This window comes from Rattus rattus, chromosome 11 (genome assembly GCF_011064425.1).
Source record: "Rattus rattus isolate New Zealand chromosome 11, Rrattus_CSIRO_v1, whole genome shotgun sequence".
NCBI lineage: Eukaryota > Metazoa > Chordata > Mammalia > Rodentia > Muridae > Rattus > Rattus rattus.
In genome coordinates, this window is record NC_046164.1 from 13,637,581 (window position 1) to 13,653,630 (window position 16,050).

The following is a 16,050-nucleotide window of genomic DNA, read 5'->3' on the forward strand; positions in this document are numbered from 1 at the left end:
CCATTCTGACTTCCAATGACCTCTTGCATCCTGGCTGGTGGGCACTGACGCCACGTCCCTTTCACAAATGAGAGACCAAAGATGAGCTCTGCAGAAGGCTGTAGAGCGGGAGAGCTGCCGAGCCATCGTCTGATGCAGAGTCTGTTCCAGTCCACTCCAGACCCGTCCCAGCATGATACTGGGAACTGTTAGTAAAAGGGCTAAGCTCTGGGAAGGCTTGCCCTGTGATGATAGCACACACGCGTTCTGAGTTAAATTCTCATGGACAGGAACGTGAATGTGTACCAACTGTCCATGAGCTGCAAGAATTTTTTTCCCCTTTAAATCTCTAGAGCCGCCTTCTCACCAGCCCGCCTGGCTGTGGGGGGACTCAGGCGGTCTTTCTCTTTACAATTCCTTCTGAACCTGCCCAACCAGATAGGATTAAAACTTTATGGGGAATTAAAATTTCTGCTGCTGACGGTGGTGGTGCACGTCTTTAATCCCAGCATTTGGGAGGCTAAGGCAGGCAGCTCTGTGTGAATTTCAGGCCAGTCTGATCTACAGAGCAAGTTCCAAGACAACCAGGCCACACAGAGAAACCCAGTCTTGGAAAAATAAAAAAAAAAAAAAAAAAACAAACCAAAACCAAACAAACCAAAACAACGACAACAAAAACCAACCACCAGCAACAATAAAGGAAAAAAAAAGTACCTCTGGTCCAGAGTAACAGAGTGCAGGCCCCGAAATTAACTTCATCTAATTTCAATGCTAATTATCATGGCCAGTGCCAAGTAATACTGTGAGACCACATAGTGAGACCCTAGCTCAAAACACACAAGAAACATCCTAACAGAGAAAGAACCTGGTTTTAGACCAGTGTGGTGCCACTGCCCATTAGCCTCAAGGCGTGAGCTGGGTCACCGCCCTGGAGTGACCAGCAGTGTCTTCTCACCATAAGCCTGAGGCTGCCCAATACGGGCTCAGGCATAGTCTACAACTCAAAGAAAGCACTTCTTGCTGTGCTTAGAAAGTAGTAGAAATCTTGCTTACTTACTTAACCCTGCCCCATTTTCTTGAAGATGTGATCTTCAGGACAGTTCTTAGCCTTGTCGAGGACAGTTCCACTGTTTCTAGGTAATGCCAGGCAGGCTGTCTGAAGGCCACACCACATTCGCAGGAGTCCTGAGAGACAAGCAGGTCCGAGTCAAGAGGCCTCACACACAGCTCAGTCATTCTTTCCCACCTGGGAATGGCACAGGCTTGCTTTCCGTAAAGAACTGGACATTTCAGGTCAAGGTTTTCGTTTTCACTTCCAGGTAGCTGAAAAGACTCTCCCGGTACAGTACATATTGGGAAGCAAGAATCATTTCCAGGGCCTTGGAATGAGTGCGCCTGATAACTGAACTTGTGGTGGTGTAGTTGAAGGCCTCAGAAATGTCTTTGTAATTAAAGTGTCTACCTCACAGAGATTCTCCAACCCTCTTCCTTGAGTACACTGTAGCTGTCTTCAGACACACCTGAAGAGAGCATCGGATCCCATTACAGATGGTTGTGAGTCACCATGCGGTTGCTGGGAACTGAACTCAGGACCTCTGGAAGAGCAGTCAGTGCTCTTAACCTCTGAGCCATATCCCCAGCCCCTGTCCTTGAATAGACCTATGGGCAGGTAACTTGAAATTTGTATGGATGCTCCCTCAGGAACTATTCCCCATTAAGAAAAAATACAAGTAACAAAGTATTTCGAGCATCTGAGTGCAGAGAGCTGAGGAAAGACACTGCTGGTGTTTATGCCAAAGTACGGGCACCTGCATGTGATTCCCGCCGCTGCCCTGACCCTCTGACTGGGGACAGAACTGTCCTGTGGATGCTGGGGAACATTCTACCCAGTTGGTCACCTCCTTGTTACCCAAGGAGAAGTTGTCACCCACTGCTGTCAGTGCTGTCAAGGCTGCAAAGCACTTCCTAGGACCGCTCCGTAGACGTGACACCAGCTTTGGGAACGCAGCCATTTGATTGACATTATATTTTTCCTTCAATTATAAACTTGGGTATTTTTCCGACGTCATTAGCAGCGGTCTGGCACCATCACACTTGCTGTCCTAGAGCTCTCAGAGCCGTAGCCAATGCTTGTTTATCCCCCGCAAAGCACCTGATGATAAACAGGGACAGGAAAGCGCCCCAGCGCACAGCTGAAGAACGGTAGGATAACTAATAGAAGCAAGAGCTGAAGTCACAGTCAGGAACCTGAATGAGCCAGTCCTGTTGCTTCTAATTAGGGAGAATGTGTGAACGTGCATGTGCACGCATGTGCGCAGACAGACAGACAGACACACACATACACACACACACACATACACACATGTGCACACACACGTACACATACACACACACGTGCACACACAGTTAACCAGAGGAAGATTATAAAGGCTTAATCCTGTTAACACCCTATTAGAAGTAGAAATGAAGAGACTTGCCTTCTTCCTCTCTGAAAGAAGCCTTCGTGACCTGTAGCTGAGGAGAGCAGAGAGACCATGACCCAGGTGGACTGTTGCCTTGACAACTGTGAGCCGAGTTTCCATTCACAACCCAGCCAGGTTAAACGCCTGTCTGTTCTTAACCAGCCGGAGAGTAACTGCACCTCCACCTAGTCTTAATTTTTATTTTATTTTATCCGGCCCTTACTGACGAAGAATCTGACTTCCCACTAAGTGCGTGCATTGGGACATAACAAGTACCGTGGGGTAATGAACTGCATCAGTTCCTAAATCTCCCAATTTCTGGCCACTAAGAGTTTTAGATCGGAAACTTGGGGAGGGTGTGAAAAGTTCAAGCCACTGTCACCATCTAACTGCTTTGCAGTACACTTTGATTATATCTGTTTTTCCCCTAACCGCCTCAATTAAATCCTTCTTAAATTTCAGCTATTAACATGGCCTCACTTCTGTTTGCTTTGTTTTTTATGGGTCCTCTTTTCCATTGTTCTACGTCTGTTCCAGATGAACGACTGGTGCTCGTTACCTATTTCAGGAAGAAAGAGTTGAGAGCGTGTAGACAGTGCTGTGGAAGCTGCCCACGAAACAGACAGTGCACTTTTCCTAGTACTGCCTGTTAAGGGTGGAGTCTCGAAACCTTATCCAGTAATGCGGTGTGTGATTTCACCAAAACGTCATTAGCGATACCACATTGCTATGACTGTTAGCGATCGCCAGTGAGTTCCAGTTCCGGCAGAGCGTACGAGTCACAGAGAGCATCTAATTTGTATTAAGATGGCCCTCGAGACACGAGGCTAAATTCACTGCTGATAGGAAATGAGGGTTGTCTCCTTGGAGTAACAGAACTTGTTTCTGGGCGTTGAGACTTGCTTCTTACTACACGCCGTGTGCCAGTTACCAGCTTATTAACGCTGATTGATGCCCTTGCATGGTCTTAAATGTTGAAAACATACAGCCAAAAAATGTCTGCGTTGAGAGTGGTTCTAGTTATTAGAAGAATGTGTGTGGACGTTTAAGAAAACTCCGGTTTATGCTTTAGTGAAGCCAGAATGTCTGGGTTTGAGTTTTGCATTTGTTTTTTTTTTGTTGTTTTTTTTTTCAAAAAGCATCAATATGCTTAAGAACACTGTAGATGTAATTTTGGAATTTTAATTTATAAAAGTAGCTGGTTTAAAACTCACCACCATGACCACCTTCTTATGCAGCCCAGTCAACATTAACGACTCATTTGTGTATGCAAATGTCTGTGTGTCTGCACGCATGCCTGTGTGTCTGTGTGCTCAAATTATGGAATGTGGCAATGTCTTGATTAATGTGACGATTCAGTGTTTTATGTACCAGTTTAATTAAGATCTCTGGAAACGATAAAAAAAAAAAAAAAAAGACAAGGAGGAATTAGAAAAAGCAAATCGTAGCTCAGTTGTTGAAATTCACTTAGCCAATTGAGTTAACTTCCCTGAACTAAGTATGTTTTAGTCATAATTCTGGATGGTGGATATCAGCTCTCAGATTGGAAACGTTAAGCTGTTTAAGTCCATCTGCAAACTGGGGTCGGAAGTCTTCGGAATTTAGACATGCTAGGCAAGTTATTTTATATGAAATCCAAGCAAGCACAGAGAGGATTTTAAAAGCTGAATCCAGTTTATCTTCTTTTTTTTTTTTTTAAAAAAAACTTTTTTTTTAAGATTTTATTTATTTATTATATATGAGTACACAAGAAGAGGGCATCAGATCTCATTACAGATGGTTGTGAGCCACCATGTGATTGCTGGGAATTGAACTCATGACCTCTGGAAGAGCAGTCGGGTGCTCTTAACCGCTGAGCCATCTCTCCAGCCCCAGACCTTTTCTTTTGAAAAGATCTCGCTGATTTATAAATAAGGTGTCAAACATGCTGGAGGGGGGGTTCTTTTTCACAGAGTTCTCTCTTTCTTATGAGTCTGAGTGTCTTTACCTGCATGTACGTTAGCACACAGTGACCCCAACAGCTGCTGTGTGAGTGCTAGGAACCGAGCCCAGGCTCTCTGCAAGAGCAACACCGTACTCTTTAGTATTTGTCCATCCCCCCAGGCCCTGAGAGAGAATTTTACTGTGATAATTATCAAAGTGAACCAATCTCTTATGATGCAACAGAAAGATGAAATCAGGAAACCTGCGTCTGGAGGCCCGGTGCCCTGCAGTGGCTGCCGGCTGTTAGCATGGCCCGCAGCATCCGTGCCCTGGTGTCGATTAATATTGTTCGCTACTTTTTAAATCAGAACAAGCTGATAATCTAGATGCCTACATTTATTTATTTATTTATTTATTTATTTATTTATTTATTTATTTATTTATTTGCTTGTTTTTATTGAAAACTCTTACTAGATTCATTGCACAAAAGATGGAGCACTGTCTCTTCACCAGAAAGGGAGATCACACTGGTGAACCTGAAGAAAGACTTGAAGCATGGCTTAGGTGAGTCACCCTGAGTCACAGGAGACAGGGAGGCGGCGCTCAGACACGGGGCCGCTGGCCGTCACCCAGCCATGGCCGTCGCCGTCCCCTCCTTTTGTGTATTTACTTACCGGTTAGTGTAGAACCCAGGGGCTCACTGTGCCGTTTGCAGACGCGTGCACCTCTGTGGTGTGGTCCTTCTTGTCCTCCCCTGCCCTCACCTATCTCTGTCTCCTTGGGTCAACTCTAACCAAGATGCCGACCGTCCACCCCAGTCCACCCCGGCTCATCAAAGGCTAAGGATAGTGGAAGTATCAGACCAGACAGGCACTCCTGTCTCCCATATTAACCATTTTATCTTAGTAAGTTCGTTTCAGGCAGACAGATCACGAGTCATGAGAAGAATCGACACCATTAAAGCCCCCTTTTAATGTACTGTTTTACAGGATTTCAGATTGTCGGTGGGGGGAAAATGGGGAAGCTGGATCTAGGAGTGTTTATCAGCGCCGTTACTCCTGGAGGGCCTGCTGACCTGGATGGATGCCTAAAGCCTGGTACTTGACATTTTCATAATTCCCTAGGTGCTCTCTAATGGATGAATTTGCCCAAAGGACAAAATGTAGACAAAGCAAAATAATAGTAATAGTAATAATAATAATAGGTGATGGTGGTGGTGATGATGGTGGTGGCGGTGATGATGATGATGGTGGTCGTGATGATGATGATGGTGGTGGTGGTAGTGATGATGATGAGGAGGAGGAGGATGAGAAAGAGTCGAATGTGTAAGGTTGAATGGGTTTTGCTTTGTTCTTGAAAATACTGGATGGTGTATTTTCCAGGAGACCGTTTGATATCTGTGAACAGTGTGAGTTTGGAAGGAGTCAGTCACCATGCTGCAGTTGACATTTTGCAGAATGCACCTGAAGATGTGACACTTGTCATCTCCCAGCCAAAAGAAAAACCAACCAAAGGTAATGCTGTGCAAGCCCCACTGTAAGTGCCTGGGTGCGTCCGTCGGCCCGGTAATTGGAGTGAAGCTGTCTGTCTCCTCCCCAGCGCTCAGTCCCACGCCCGTCTAATTGTTGTAATTCATACATCAGTGTAACGTGCACCTCCAGTAATATGAACAAAACTGGACTTAGTCGTGTAAAGTTGAGGTCACTTATACTCCAGTATCTCAGTGTGTTCCCTCTCCTCTCACTCCCGCAGGAATTAAGAGCTTTTGTCATTACTGGTGTGGTTCTATAACACTTACCTGTGATGTCCAAAGGTCAGCTTCTGAGAAGGGAAGTAATAAACCAGACATGTAGTAAAAGCAAAAAGATCATGTTCTTGCTGCTTTAAAACAAAACAAAACAAACAAACAAAAAAAACAGACAATAGGGGACGGAGAGATGGCTCAGTGGTTAAGAGCACTGACTGCTCTTCCAGAGGTCCTGGGTTCAATTCCAAGCAGCCACATGGTGGCTCACAACCATCTGTAATGGGATCTGATGCCCTCTTCTGCTGTGTGATAAATAAATCTTTAAAAACAAGACAGTAGCCTCCAATAGCCTCCATCCTGCCTGCTTCCTCCTGCCTGCTTCTTCCTGCCTGCCTTCCTCACACCAATCCCGAGGACTGGCGAGGACACGCCCTGGAGTATGCAGCCTGTGTGGTAAAGAGAACCAATAGCCAGGCACCAGTCCTCAGCAGTCTCTGCCACCCAGACGTACCGCCTTGGCCAAATGCCCTGAGCGCATGAAGCCTAACTCTGAGAGCAAAGGATGAAAGTAATTTATATAATTAGTACATCTCACATACATATCAAGAACCTAAAATGTCTGTTGTGACTGTCATTATTAATTATAATTTTCACAGATAGCACAATGCTAGGGGTTGTGTAAGTGACTTTAATCCTTGAGATACTGGACATGTTAAAGAATTTAACACTAGAACTAGTATCGGGCACATACCTGTCTTCCTACCATTGGAGAGGATGAAGCAAGAATTGTCACAGCTTTGAGACCATCTTAGCAGTCACCAGACCGTCCAGGGCTACGTGCAAGACGTTCCCCTATCTCGGGAACTTGGGAAAAAAGTAACTAAAAATGCACTGAAAAATGGTTTAGATAGTAAATCTCAGGTATAATTTAGATGCTGGGGTAAGAGTTGCAAAACCAAAGCTTCCTGTGCTGTGCTACGACGGCATAAAGTCTCTTAAATTTTACACCATTTGTCTCTGGCTTACCCCTGTATTTAGTAACTATTAAACGTGAACATATGCATATGTATGAATGTATATCATGCATTCTTGTAAGTGTTACATCAGTATGTGTCTGTTATAAAGGCCGCACCCCCCAGCACACACTTAAGCCTACTCCTTTTATATGAAGGCTGCACCGGTTGGAAATCCGTAGCATGCCTCTGAGTTTCAAGCTGCCAAAATCGCTCTCTTTTTAAAGTCACGTCATTCTCTTTTGCTTTAGGAAGAAAATACGTGAGTGAATTCAGAGTAGATTCATTCCCCTAACTCCTCCTTAGAGGATTTTAATTTCCTTCTAACAGATGTTCTATAGAAAATCAATCCATTTGTTCAGAGATACAGTGCATGCGTAGAAAGCACAAAATACAAAGCCCTTACCGTCATGGAAATTAAATCTTTATCAGAGGAGACAAGCACTAAACACCCAGTGAGGAAATGTCTGGTTATAGTTGTGCTATGAGAGATTAGGGTGATAAAACTGCTCGTGATGGAGGAATGTCACCTTAGATGTTGGCCAAAGAAGGATGTCTTGTTTTCCTAAATCGAACTGGGATTATGTAAATTGTTTTCTTCAGGAAGCTAGATTAATTTTTACCATGATGTGTAACTATTCTACAGTCTTTCTTTAAAAAAGACAAAACTCAAATAAGTTAGAAGCTTTACCAGTGTATACTCCAGGCTTCCCCTCTCACTTACCTTACTAAGGAGGGCGAGGTTTGTCCTGGTCCGTTTGGTGCTGCTATAACAGACTACCCCCACCCAGTTATTTATGTGGTGGATAACTGTTTCACTTTGTGGCCCATGTTTGCCTAGAATTCACTATGTAACACTGTAGGCATAATTTTTTTTTTATTTTTTGCAACCTACTTTTCATAAGGGTTCCGCCGCCTCTCTAGCCCACCACCCAGCAGAGGTGGTGGAAGAGAAAAGTTATTAGGATCTGGGGGAGGTGGACCTGTTCAGCAATAGTTCTTTGGGGAGAGCTCGATCTTCTTGGGCAGCAGTTCAGTCCCATAGCAAACACCAAATAGAACTCAGCAGCTGCAGACCGGTCCTCTAGGCAGGCAGACACCAGGCAGCTGTAGTTCAATCCTGAAGAGAAACCACCAGGCTCACCAAGCAGCATGAAGTGAGGCCACAGAATCAGCATGCTGCCACAGGGACTTCAGGAGCAGGTCTTGAGTAAGTTTCTCTCAGTGGCAGCGTTATCACAAGTTGAGCTCAACAATGCTATGTAAGGCAAATATGTGTGTCAGTGAAGAATAACAAGGCAGAGCAAACCAATGCTCCGTGCTCGTCTCCATGCTCGTCTCCCGCTATCTGTGGAGATATTTACACTCCTTCATCACAGGTGCTTTCACGTGTTTGTTATATCCAAACACCCTTTCACCTGTGTCTGCATCAGGAAAACAGCCTTTCACGTGTTTGCCTTAGCAAGACATCCTTTGACCTTTGCTCCAGCAAAACGTCATTTGACATAACCAACTTTCCAAAGAACTAGAGTTCCCACTTCATAATGTAGGCTGGCCTGAAACAGCCATCCTCCCATTTAGGCTCCCAAAGCTGGCATTACAAGCATATACCACCATGCTAGGCATGGGGACGGGTGATTTAGACAACGGAGTTATTTCCTGCAGCTGTGAAGACCGGAAACGGAAGGTCAAGGGACTGCATCGTGTGCTGAGGACCTTCTCGCTGAGGCATCGCGTAGCAGAGCTCGTGCACAGGAGACACCCTGCTCGCACTGGCTGTGACCCATCCATGAGGATGGAGCCTTCTGGTCATAACACCTCCATCCTGAGCTGTGGCAGTCCCCTGCACATGCATCTCAAGGGAACATTCTGATTATAGCAGTTCTCTCTCCGTCTCTCTCTGTCTCTCTCTGTCTCTCTTTGTCTCTCTCTCCGTCTCTCTCTCTCTGCCTCTCTCTGTCTCTGTCTCTCTCTGTGTATGTGTCTCTGTCTCTGTCTCTCTCTGTGTCTCTGTCTCTGTCCCCCCCTCTCTCTCTATGTGTGTGTCTGTCTCTGTCTCTCTTTCTCTCTGTGTGTCTCTGTCTCTGTGTCTCTCTCTGTCTCCCCCTCCCCTGCTTTCTCTTTTCTCAGCCAAATATGGGGAAGGAAGAACCTTAGAATTAAACTGCACGACCTTGAGAAATACAAAGATGTCTTTTCATAGACTTATTTCCAAGTTCCTGTAGATTCCTGTCCGTGTGTTATGTCTGTTCCCGAGATGTTTGGTTGTTTTCTGTTGTCAGTTGATATCAGTGCATAGAGACGGCGATACCTTTTAAATCACAGCTGTCATTCGCACATGTGACTTCGGTACAGACTGTGTGTGTGAGGGTTTGGAGACGGCTCCGGTGCAGCGTCACCTGGAGTCCAAAGCACACAGGCTGAGGCTCTGTGGGAGAGACGTGATTCACATTCACCAGGCCCTATGTTTGAGGCCCAGTACTCTAAAAAATAAATGAAATGAGATGGAACAAAAAGACAAGAGCCAAAAAAAGCCCCCCAAAAATCCCCAAAACCAAAACCAGCCTGCCAAGATACTACGAAGCAAGCAGTGATGTGAATAGGCCCATGGGCTTAGGAAATCAGCTCAGGGTAGGGTGATCACAGAGCATGTGTAAGACCCTGGGCTCGGTCCAGTGTGCTTCAGTCAGTTTAATGAACAGATAATATTTTAGAGACTCAAAGGAACTGTAAGTTATCTCTGAAACCAGGAAAATCTTCAGCGAGGACAATGGAGATGGCAACATCTCACATAGGCTTAAAGCAGAGCCTTGTGAGGAGGCGGAAACAAAAGCAGCTCACGGCCTGCCCTGCGTGTTGTCAGTGTGATTTCTCTGTAAAGTCTTCCTACCTGTCCTCATAAGATCTCCTGCATGTGCACGTGTATGTGTGCATATGTATATATGTATGTGTATGTGAATTTGTGTGCTTGTGTATGTGCGTGTGCCTATGCACTATGTATGTATATGCATGTGTATGTGTAAGTTTGTGTGCTTATGTGTATATGTCAGTATGCATTTACAGGCACGTGTATATATGCCTGTGTGTATATGTCTGTGTAGCAGTGTGTTTACAGGCACGTGTGTCATTGACTTGTGTGTGTCTATGTGTGGGTGTGTGTTTACAGGCACATGTGTCATTGACTTTCTAATCTCACTTTGGATTTTTACTTTCAGTGCCTTCTACTCCTGTTCACGTTGCCAATGGAATGAAAAACTACACCAAGAAACCGTCCTCCATGCAGGACAGTGCTATGGACCCATCAGAGGACCAGCCCTGGCCACGGGGCCCTCTGAGGCACGTCCCAGAGAGTCCCTTTGGTCTCTCCTCAGGCCTGCGGGAAGGAAGCCTCAGTTCCCAAGATTCCAGGACTGAAAGTGCCAGCTTGTCCCAGAGCCACGTCAATGGCTTCTTTACCAGCCACTTAGGTGACAGAGGCTGGCAGGAGCCACAGCACAGCAGCCCATCACCACCTGTAACCTCCAAGGTCATCGAGAAGACCTTCTCTGACAGTTACCGCAGCCCGGCCAGGCGGCAAGGCACCTGTGATGTGACTGAGCTCCCTGGCTGTGCCGACTCCGACATAGACGATCCCACTTACAGCAGCAGTCAAGACCGGCAGGCGCCAAAACAGGCATGGCTTAACTCTAACCCGATGTGTCTTCATTTCCCAGGGTAGACTCTGTTAGAGGGGGGTGGGACCCACTCAGCTGCTCACGTGGCTGTGGAACGGAAGAACAGCTTGTGTCTTCCTCTCTGAACTGCTGCCGCTGCTGCTGCATTTGCTGCTGACTGGCAGTCAAAGGCCTTGAACACTGACCCTGAAGGGCTGTGCTCAGACGAAGTCTCATCTCCCACACGTTCGAGCACGGGTCAGGGGAGAACTTGGATACCTGAAAACCTGTTCCTGCAGAGTTCATAGTGTGGGCAGTCGGATTTGCCGTGGCCCACCTGCATTCTTCAGGGGGAAAGCCTCTTTCTACCGGATAGGAACGTGAGCTCCCATTCAGAAACAGTTTCAGAGGGACGCGCACAGCAGAGCTCTCCTTCTGGAGGCTGTGCAGCGGTCCTCACAGAAGCTCTCTGCCCTCGGGAAGAGCGCTTAGCTGATCTTTAAACCGCATTTGCACACATGAGCAGAGTGATCCCGAGGCTGGCTAGCTTAGACAGTCCAATTAGTCTGTTCCTCCGTACACCCTGACCCCTAAAGAGAATGGGCATACGCCAAGCTCAGAAACAGGAAGCACAGGCAAAAGGCTCTTCCGAAGCTAAGTTCTGTTTCCCTCCACCTTGCCCAGCTTCACCTTCTGGGTGTCAGGTTCTAAACAATCGAATCAGTGTGCCTTGACCTGGCAGTGTCTGGAAAGTCTCCTGGCCTTCACGGTTTTGATATCTTCAATTCCTTAATACCTTGCTCTAGAAATTTTTTTTTTTTTTCCTGAAAAGTGTTTGTTTCCACCGAGAGTTCGTTGGGCTCTAATGGGAAATCCTCCTGTCTTTTTCTCTTCCTCAAGGAACCTTCCTCCCCACTGAAAGCATCCGACAAAATGAGCTTTGCAGCCTTCCCTGGGCCACCCCCTGAGCCGGGAGACGCGTTTGAGGTCGAGCTGGCTAAAACCGATGGCAGCTTGGGGATAAGTGTCACGGTACTGTTTGACAAGGTTCCACACCTTCTCTTCTTCACCCCCAGTAGACCGCTGTAGCCCAACCTGTTAGATGAGTCACGGTGACATGGATGGGATGCTTGCCAAATGCTTCCAAGAGCTAGAAATCGACAATCTTGAAAACTCGCTTAAAATTTGTTTACCCACCTCCCTGTGGTTTTAAAAAATTTGGAAATTGCCTGTTCTCCATACATTTCATACTTGCTTAATTTAAGCATATCGTGTGCAAAGTATGCAGTGTATGGCTACTTTTTGTATATATCTAATGGTTTCTGCACGTGTAAAATCATGAGATGATAATCTCTTTAGCCCATGAATAACTAAAGGACGTGAATATTTACATGCTAGTTCTCTAATACACATTCCCTGGTAACACATTTAAAACCTTAAAAGTAGAGATTCCAAAACTGTCCACATAACTTTAAGATAACAGACATATGAATATAAACTACCTGATAATATTATCTTAGAATTCTATAATGCGTTATTCCAGAACTGCAGCTTTATCGGTTGTCACAGTCTAAGGTCCCTCCCTGGTCATTGCATAAGCAATTAAAGGTGTAGGTAAGCCAGCGCGGGAGATGAGTCAGGGGGTACAGGTACCAACACCCACATTAAAAACAAACAAAACAGGATACACAGTGCACGGGGCAGCCTTGCACTGGGGTGACACAAGGCTTCCAGGGATTGCCGATCATCCAGTCCAGCCCAGACAGCAGGCTAGGTGTTGAGAGACAGACCCTACCTCCAAAATCAGAGAAGCAGTTAAAGAAGACTCCTACATCAGCCTCTAGACTAGCGTGCACACGCACACGCACATGTACCCATACAGAACCTTTTTGCCAAAGCCTTCTCTTCTTCTGTTTTTATTTTGTTTGTTAGTTTTTTGTTTTCTTTTGTTGTGTTTTTTTTTGAGACAAAGTCTATCCATGTATCCCTTCCTGGCCTGTAACTCACAGAGATCCACCTGCCTCTGTCTTATGCTTGGACTAAAGGTGTACTCCACCGTTCTCAGCCTCCTTTAAGATAAAAGAAAAGCGGCGTTAGTCCCGCACAGGTGAACATTGCTGTCTGCTTGGCTCGCACTGTGGGGCACAGAAAGGGGCAGCAGTTCCCTGCTAGCCAAGACGCGGCTTACTGATCCAGTGAACAGGAGAGACCAGACAGAGAGGCAGAGAGGGGAAACAACAAAAGAGCAAACTGCCTTCCATGTGGGGATGCAGTTAACAGTGCTGCTGGGCATTAACTGGGCAGCTGATGTGGTCAGCTCTCTCTGGGGAATCGAACCTCTCTGGCGCTCCCCTTTGAAAGCATGCAAATATTTTCATGTCAATCCGTGCCGCTCTGTCTTTTCCATTTAGGGAGGTGCGAATACCAGCGTCCGGCATGGTGGTATCTATGTGAAAGCCGTTATTCCCAACGGAGCGGCAGAGACAGATGGCAGAATTCACAAAGGTACAGTGTCTATATGAATGCAGAAGTCACACGTACAATATCACGGTAAATAAGGAATTAAGACCAGATGTGCTGCACGCTTCTAACCCTGGTACTTGGGAGGCTAAAGCAGGCAGATCTCTTGAGTTTTCAGGCCTCTGCAACATGGGTTCGAGGTTAACCAGGGCTGTCCAGAGAGACCTTGATCAAAGAAACAAGAGAGAAGACATTACAGAGTTTTAAAGTCATGAGGGAATATGCTTATCTATAAAGCAACATTAAAAAAAATCCGTGGCCTGGAGAGTCGGTCCAGTGGTTAGGAGCAGTTGTTCCTGCAAAGGACCTGAGTTTGATTGGCAGCACCCACCTGGAAGCTTAGCGCTTCCTCAGGGAGCTGGCGTGCACGAGGTGCACAGACGTACGTGCAGGCAAAGCACTCATGGAAAAAGCAAATCTAAAAATTAATCTATTAAATTAAATTTTATTTTAAGAAGTACGACTTGACGCCACAGCAAAAACTCATCTTGCAGTTTATCCCTTAGCAGAACATGGCTAAGGCTTTCCAAGGCTCCTTACTGGGCTCAGCAGCACAGTGCTGGGCAGAGGAGAGACAGTAAGCGAGGAGCCCCTGACTGAACGTCACGGACAGCTCGCTAGAGACGTGCTGCCAGTGTGCGCTCAGCCGCTCTGTGTTCGTGATTTAAGCCTGTTGGTATAAATTCACATTTTTCCAGCCAGATGGGCGGTGCATACCTACTGTCCTGTGCTTGGGAACGTGGGGCAGGGGGCTCACACATTGTGGCCAGCCTGAGGATGGCAGGGTCTCAGTGCCACATCCACTGGGGTTAATAGTGTTTCCTTTCCACATTCTTTTAGATTATCGGGAGCACTTAAGCAATATTCCGTTCTCTCCAAAATCCATCCGAGTCTCTCCCCAAATCAACATGAAATTAACCCCTGAGCATTAAAAACCCTGGATGTTTATTTTATGATTTCATGTCTTCCAACACAACTCCCTAACTTGCAGGTGATCGTGTGCTTGCTGTGAACGGAGTCAGTCTGGAAGGAGCGACCCACAAGCAGGCTGTGGAAACGTTGAGAAACACGGGGCAGGTAAGAGGCCATAATATCAAGCTGCCGTGACATTTAGAAGACAGTAGTGGGGGGTAATAACCTTTCTCATCGAACCTGTCAGTCAGGAAGCCAAGGCCATCTCTGCCGTCAAGTCAGGAAGCACGCGTTCTGAGGAGATTGTCCACCGAGGAGGCAGACCCTCAGTGCCATGTTTAGCCCTGCCTTAGCAAACGGCCTGATGGGAAGTGGTGGCCACTGCATCTGTAAATGTTTCCCAACCATGGATGACTTTCTAATGATTTCTCGCTCCTCCCGTTCTTCAACCCAGAAGTTAGATTCCTTGTGCTCAAATACCTTTTCAACCAGGAGTCGGCTAGATTGTTCATAAGGATATTGTAATTACTGCCTGGTGACTTCCCCCAACACACACACACACACACACACACACACACACACACACACACACACAGGTACTTGACATGTTTGATATGTTTGGTAATAGCTTCTTTTTTCTCCTATTATCTTCATGCAGAAGATAATGAAGTTTTATTTCAAGACCTTCAGTTCCATTCTTCTGTGCCTGTGTCGTTTTTCTCTCTGCCTCTGTTCTGGTGGAGCAAGCAGTTAGGGACTGCATTATACCTCCCGTGGTTCAAAGTCCTAAAACGTAAGCTAGTTTGTCGTTCTTCGCAGCTAATGATGCACTGTTCCGTTTTCTCAGGTGGTCCATCTGTTGTTAGAAAAGGGGCAGTCGCCAACATCTAGAGAACGTGACCCTGCAAGCCCACGGTGTCCCACTCCAGACCAGGATGCCCAAAGTCAAGCCCCAGAAAAGATGGAGAAGCAAACAGCCCATGTCAGAGACTACAGCTTTGTTACTGAAGGTCAGGCCTTGAGGCTCAGGTCATGTTATTAAAATCTTAGCCTATTCAGTTTTTTTGCGTGTTGAATAGGAGTTTGTACTTCGCTGTCTCTGCCCTTGTCAGTCACAGAGCTCAGGGAGCATCACCGTGACCAGCACACAGCATCCAGGGCCATGGAATCTGAGTGTGGTCACTTAGCACCGTAAATACCTGTCAGCTGTTTCCACACACAGCAGTAATTTATTCAGAAATGGTTGTTTAGCTTGTCGAGACACGACTCACGTATCATTAACGAACAAGCAACCCTCGCACCTCGAATAGCAGAATGCTAAACGGCCACAGTATACAGTTGTTAAATGTTAAGTGAAATTTGGTATGGATGAATTAAGATATATAATTAGGTGGCTTCAAACCCACTTGTACCTTAAATTTCGGTTCATTCTGGTTCATTTGATTCAGGATCTAACAGCTTAGCCCAAGTTGGCCTCAGTTTCCCGAGAGCTGGTATTAACAGGCACATGCACTCACACCTAGCTGCTAACATTTTTTATTTCTATTTGGGGTTACCCTGAACAGGAATCTATTTGGTATTTCACAAATGCTGTGGTCTTCTTAGAAATGTACCAGCCAACATAGACACAATAGTAATTGACAATTAGCAATTAGTAATTGACAATACACCAAGAGATGACGGCAGAGGCCATGTGAGCTCTCATGAGGTTGCTGTGCTCCCAATCCTGGTGTGCCCTTTGCTCCCGGGTCCCTTAAGCAGTTCACACGCTCTTACTAAGAATTACTGGTACACGAAATGTTTTCTCTCTACTTAAATTTCTATTTCACAGATCTTACCAA

At 46.0% G+C, this 16,050-nt stretch overlaps 1 protein-coding gene across 1 annotated transcript in view; it reads left to right on the forward strand.

Moving 5' to 3' along the window:
- Positions 1-16,050, forward strand: part of Ptpn13 (protein tyrosine phosphatase non-receptor type 13) — a 174,322-nt gene that overhangs the window by 118,486 nt on the left and 39,786 nt on the right. The window contains exons 21-28 of the mRNA XM_032916433.1: positions 4,839-4,928; positions 5,354-5,461; positions 5,747-5,878; positions 10,340-10,797; positions 11,678-11,809; positions 13,189-13,282; positions 14,289-14,374; positions 15,057-15,219. Of these exons, the coding sequence (XP_032772324.1) occupies positions 4,839-4,928; positions 5,354-5,461; positions 5,747-5,878; positions 10,340-10,797; positions 11,678-11,809; positions 13,189-13,282; positions 14,289-14,374; positions 15,057-15,219 (1,263 nt within the window). The remainder of the gene's footprint in view (positions 1-4,838; positions 4,929-5,353; positions 5,462-5,746; positions 5,879-10,339; positions 10,798-11,677; positions 11,810-13,188; positions 13,283-14,288; positions 14,375-15,056; positions 15,220-16,050) is intronic.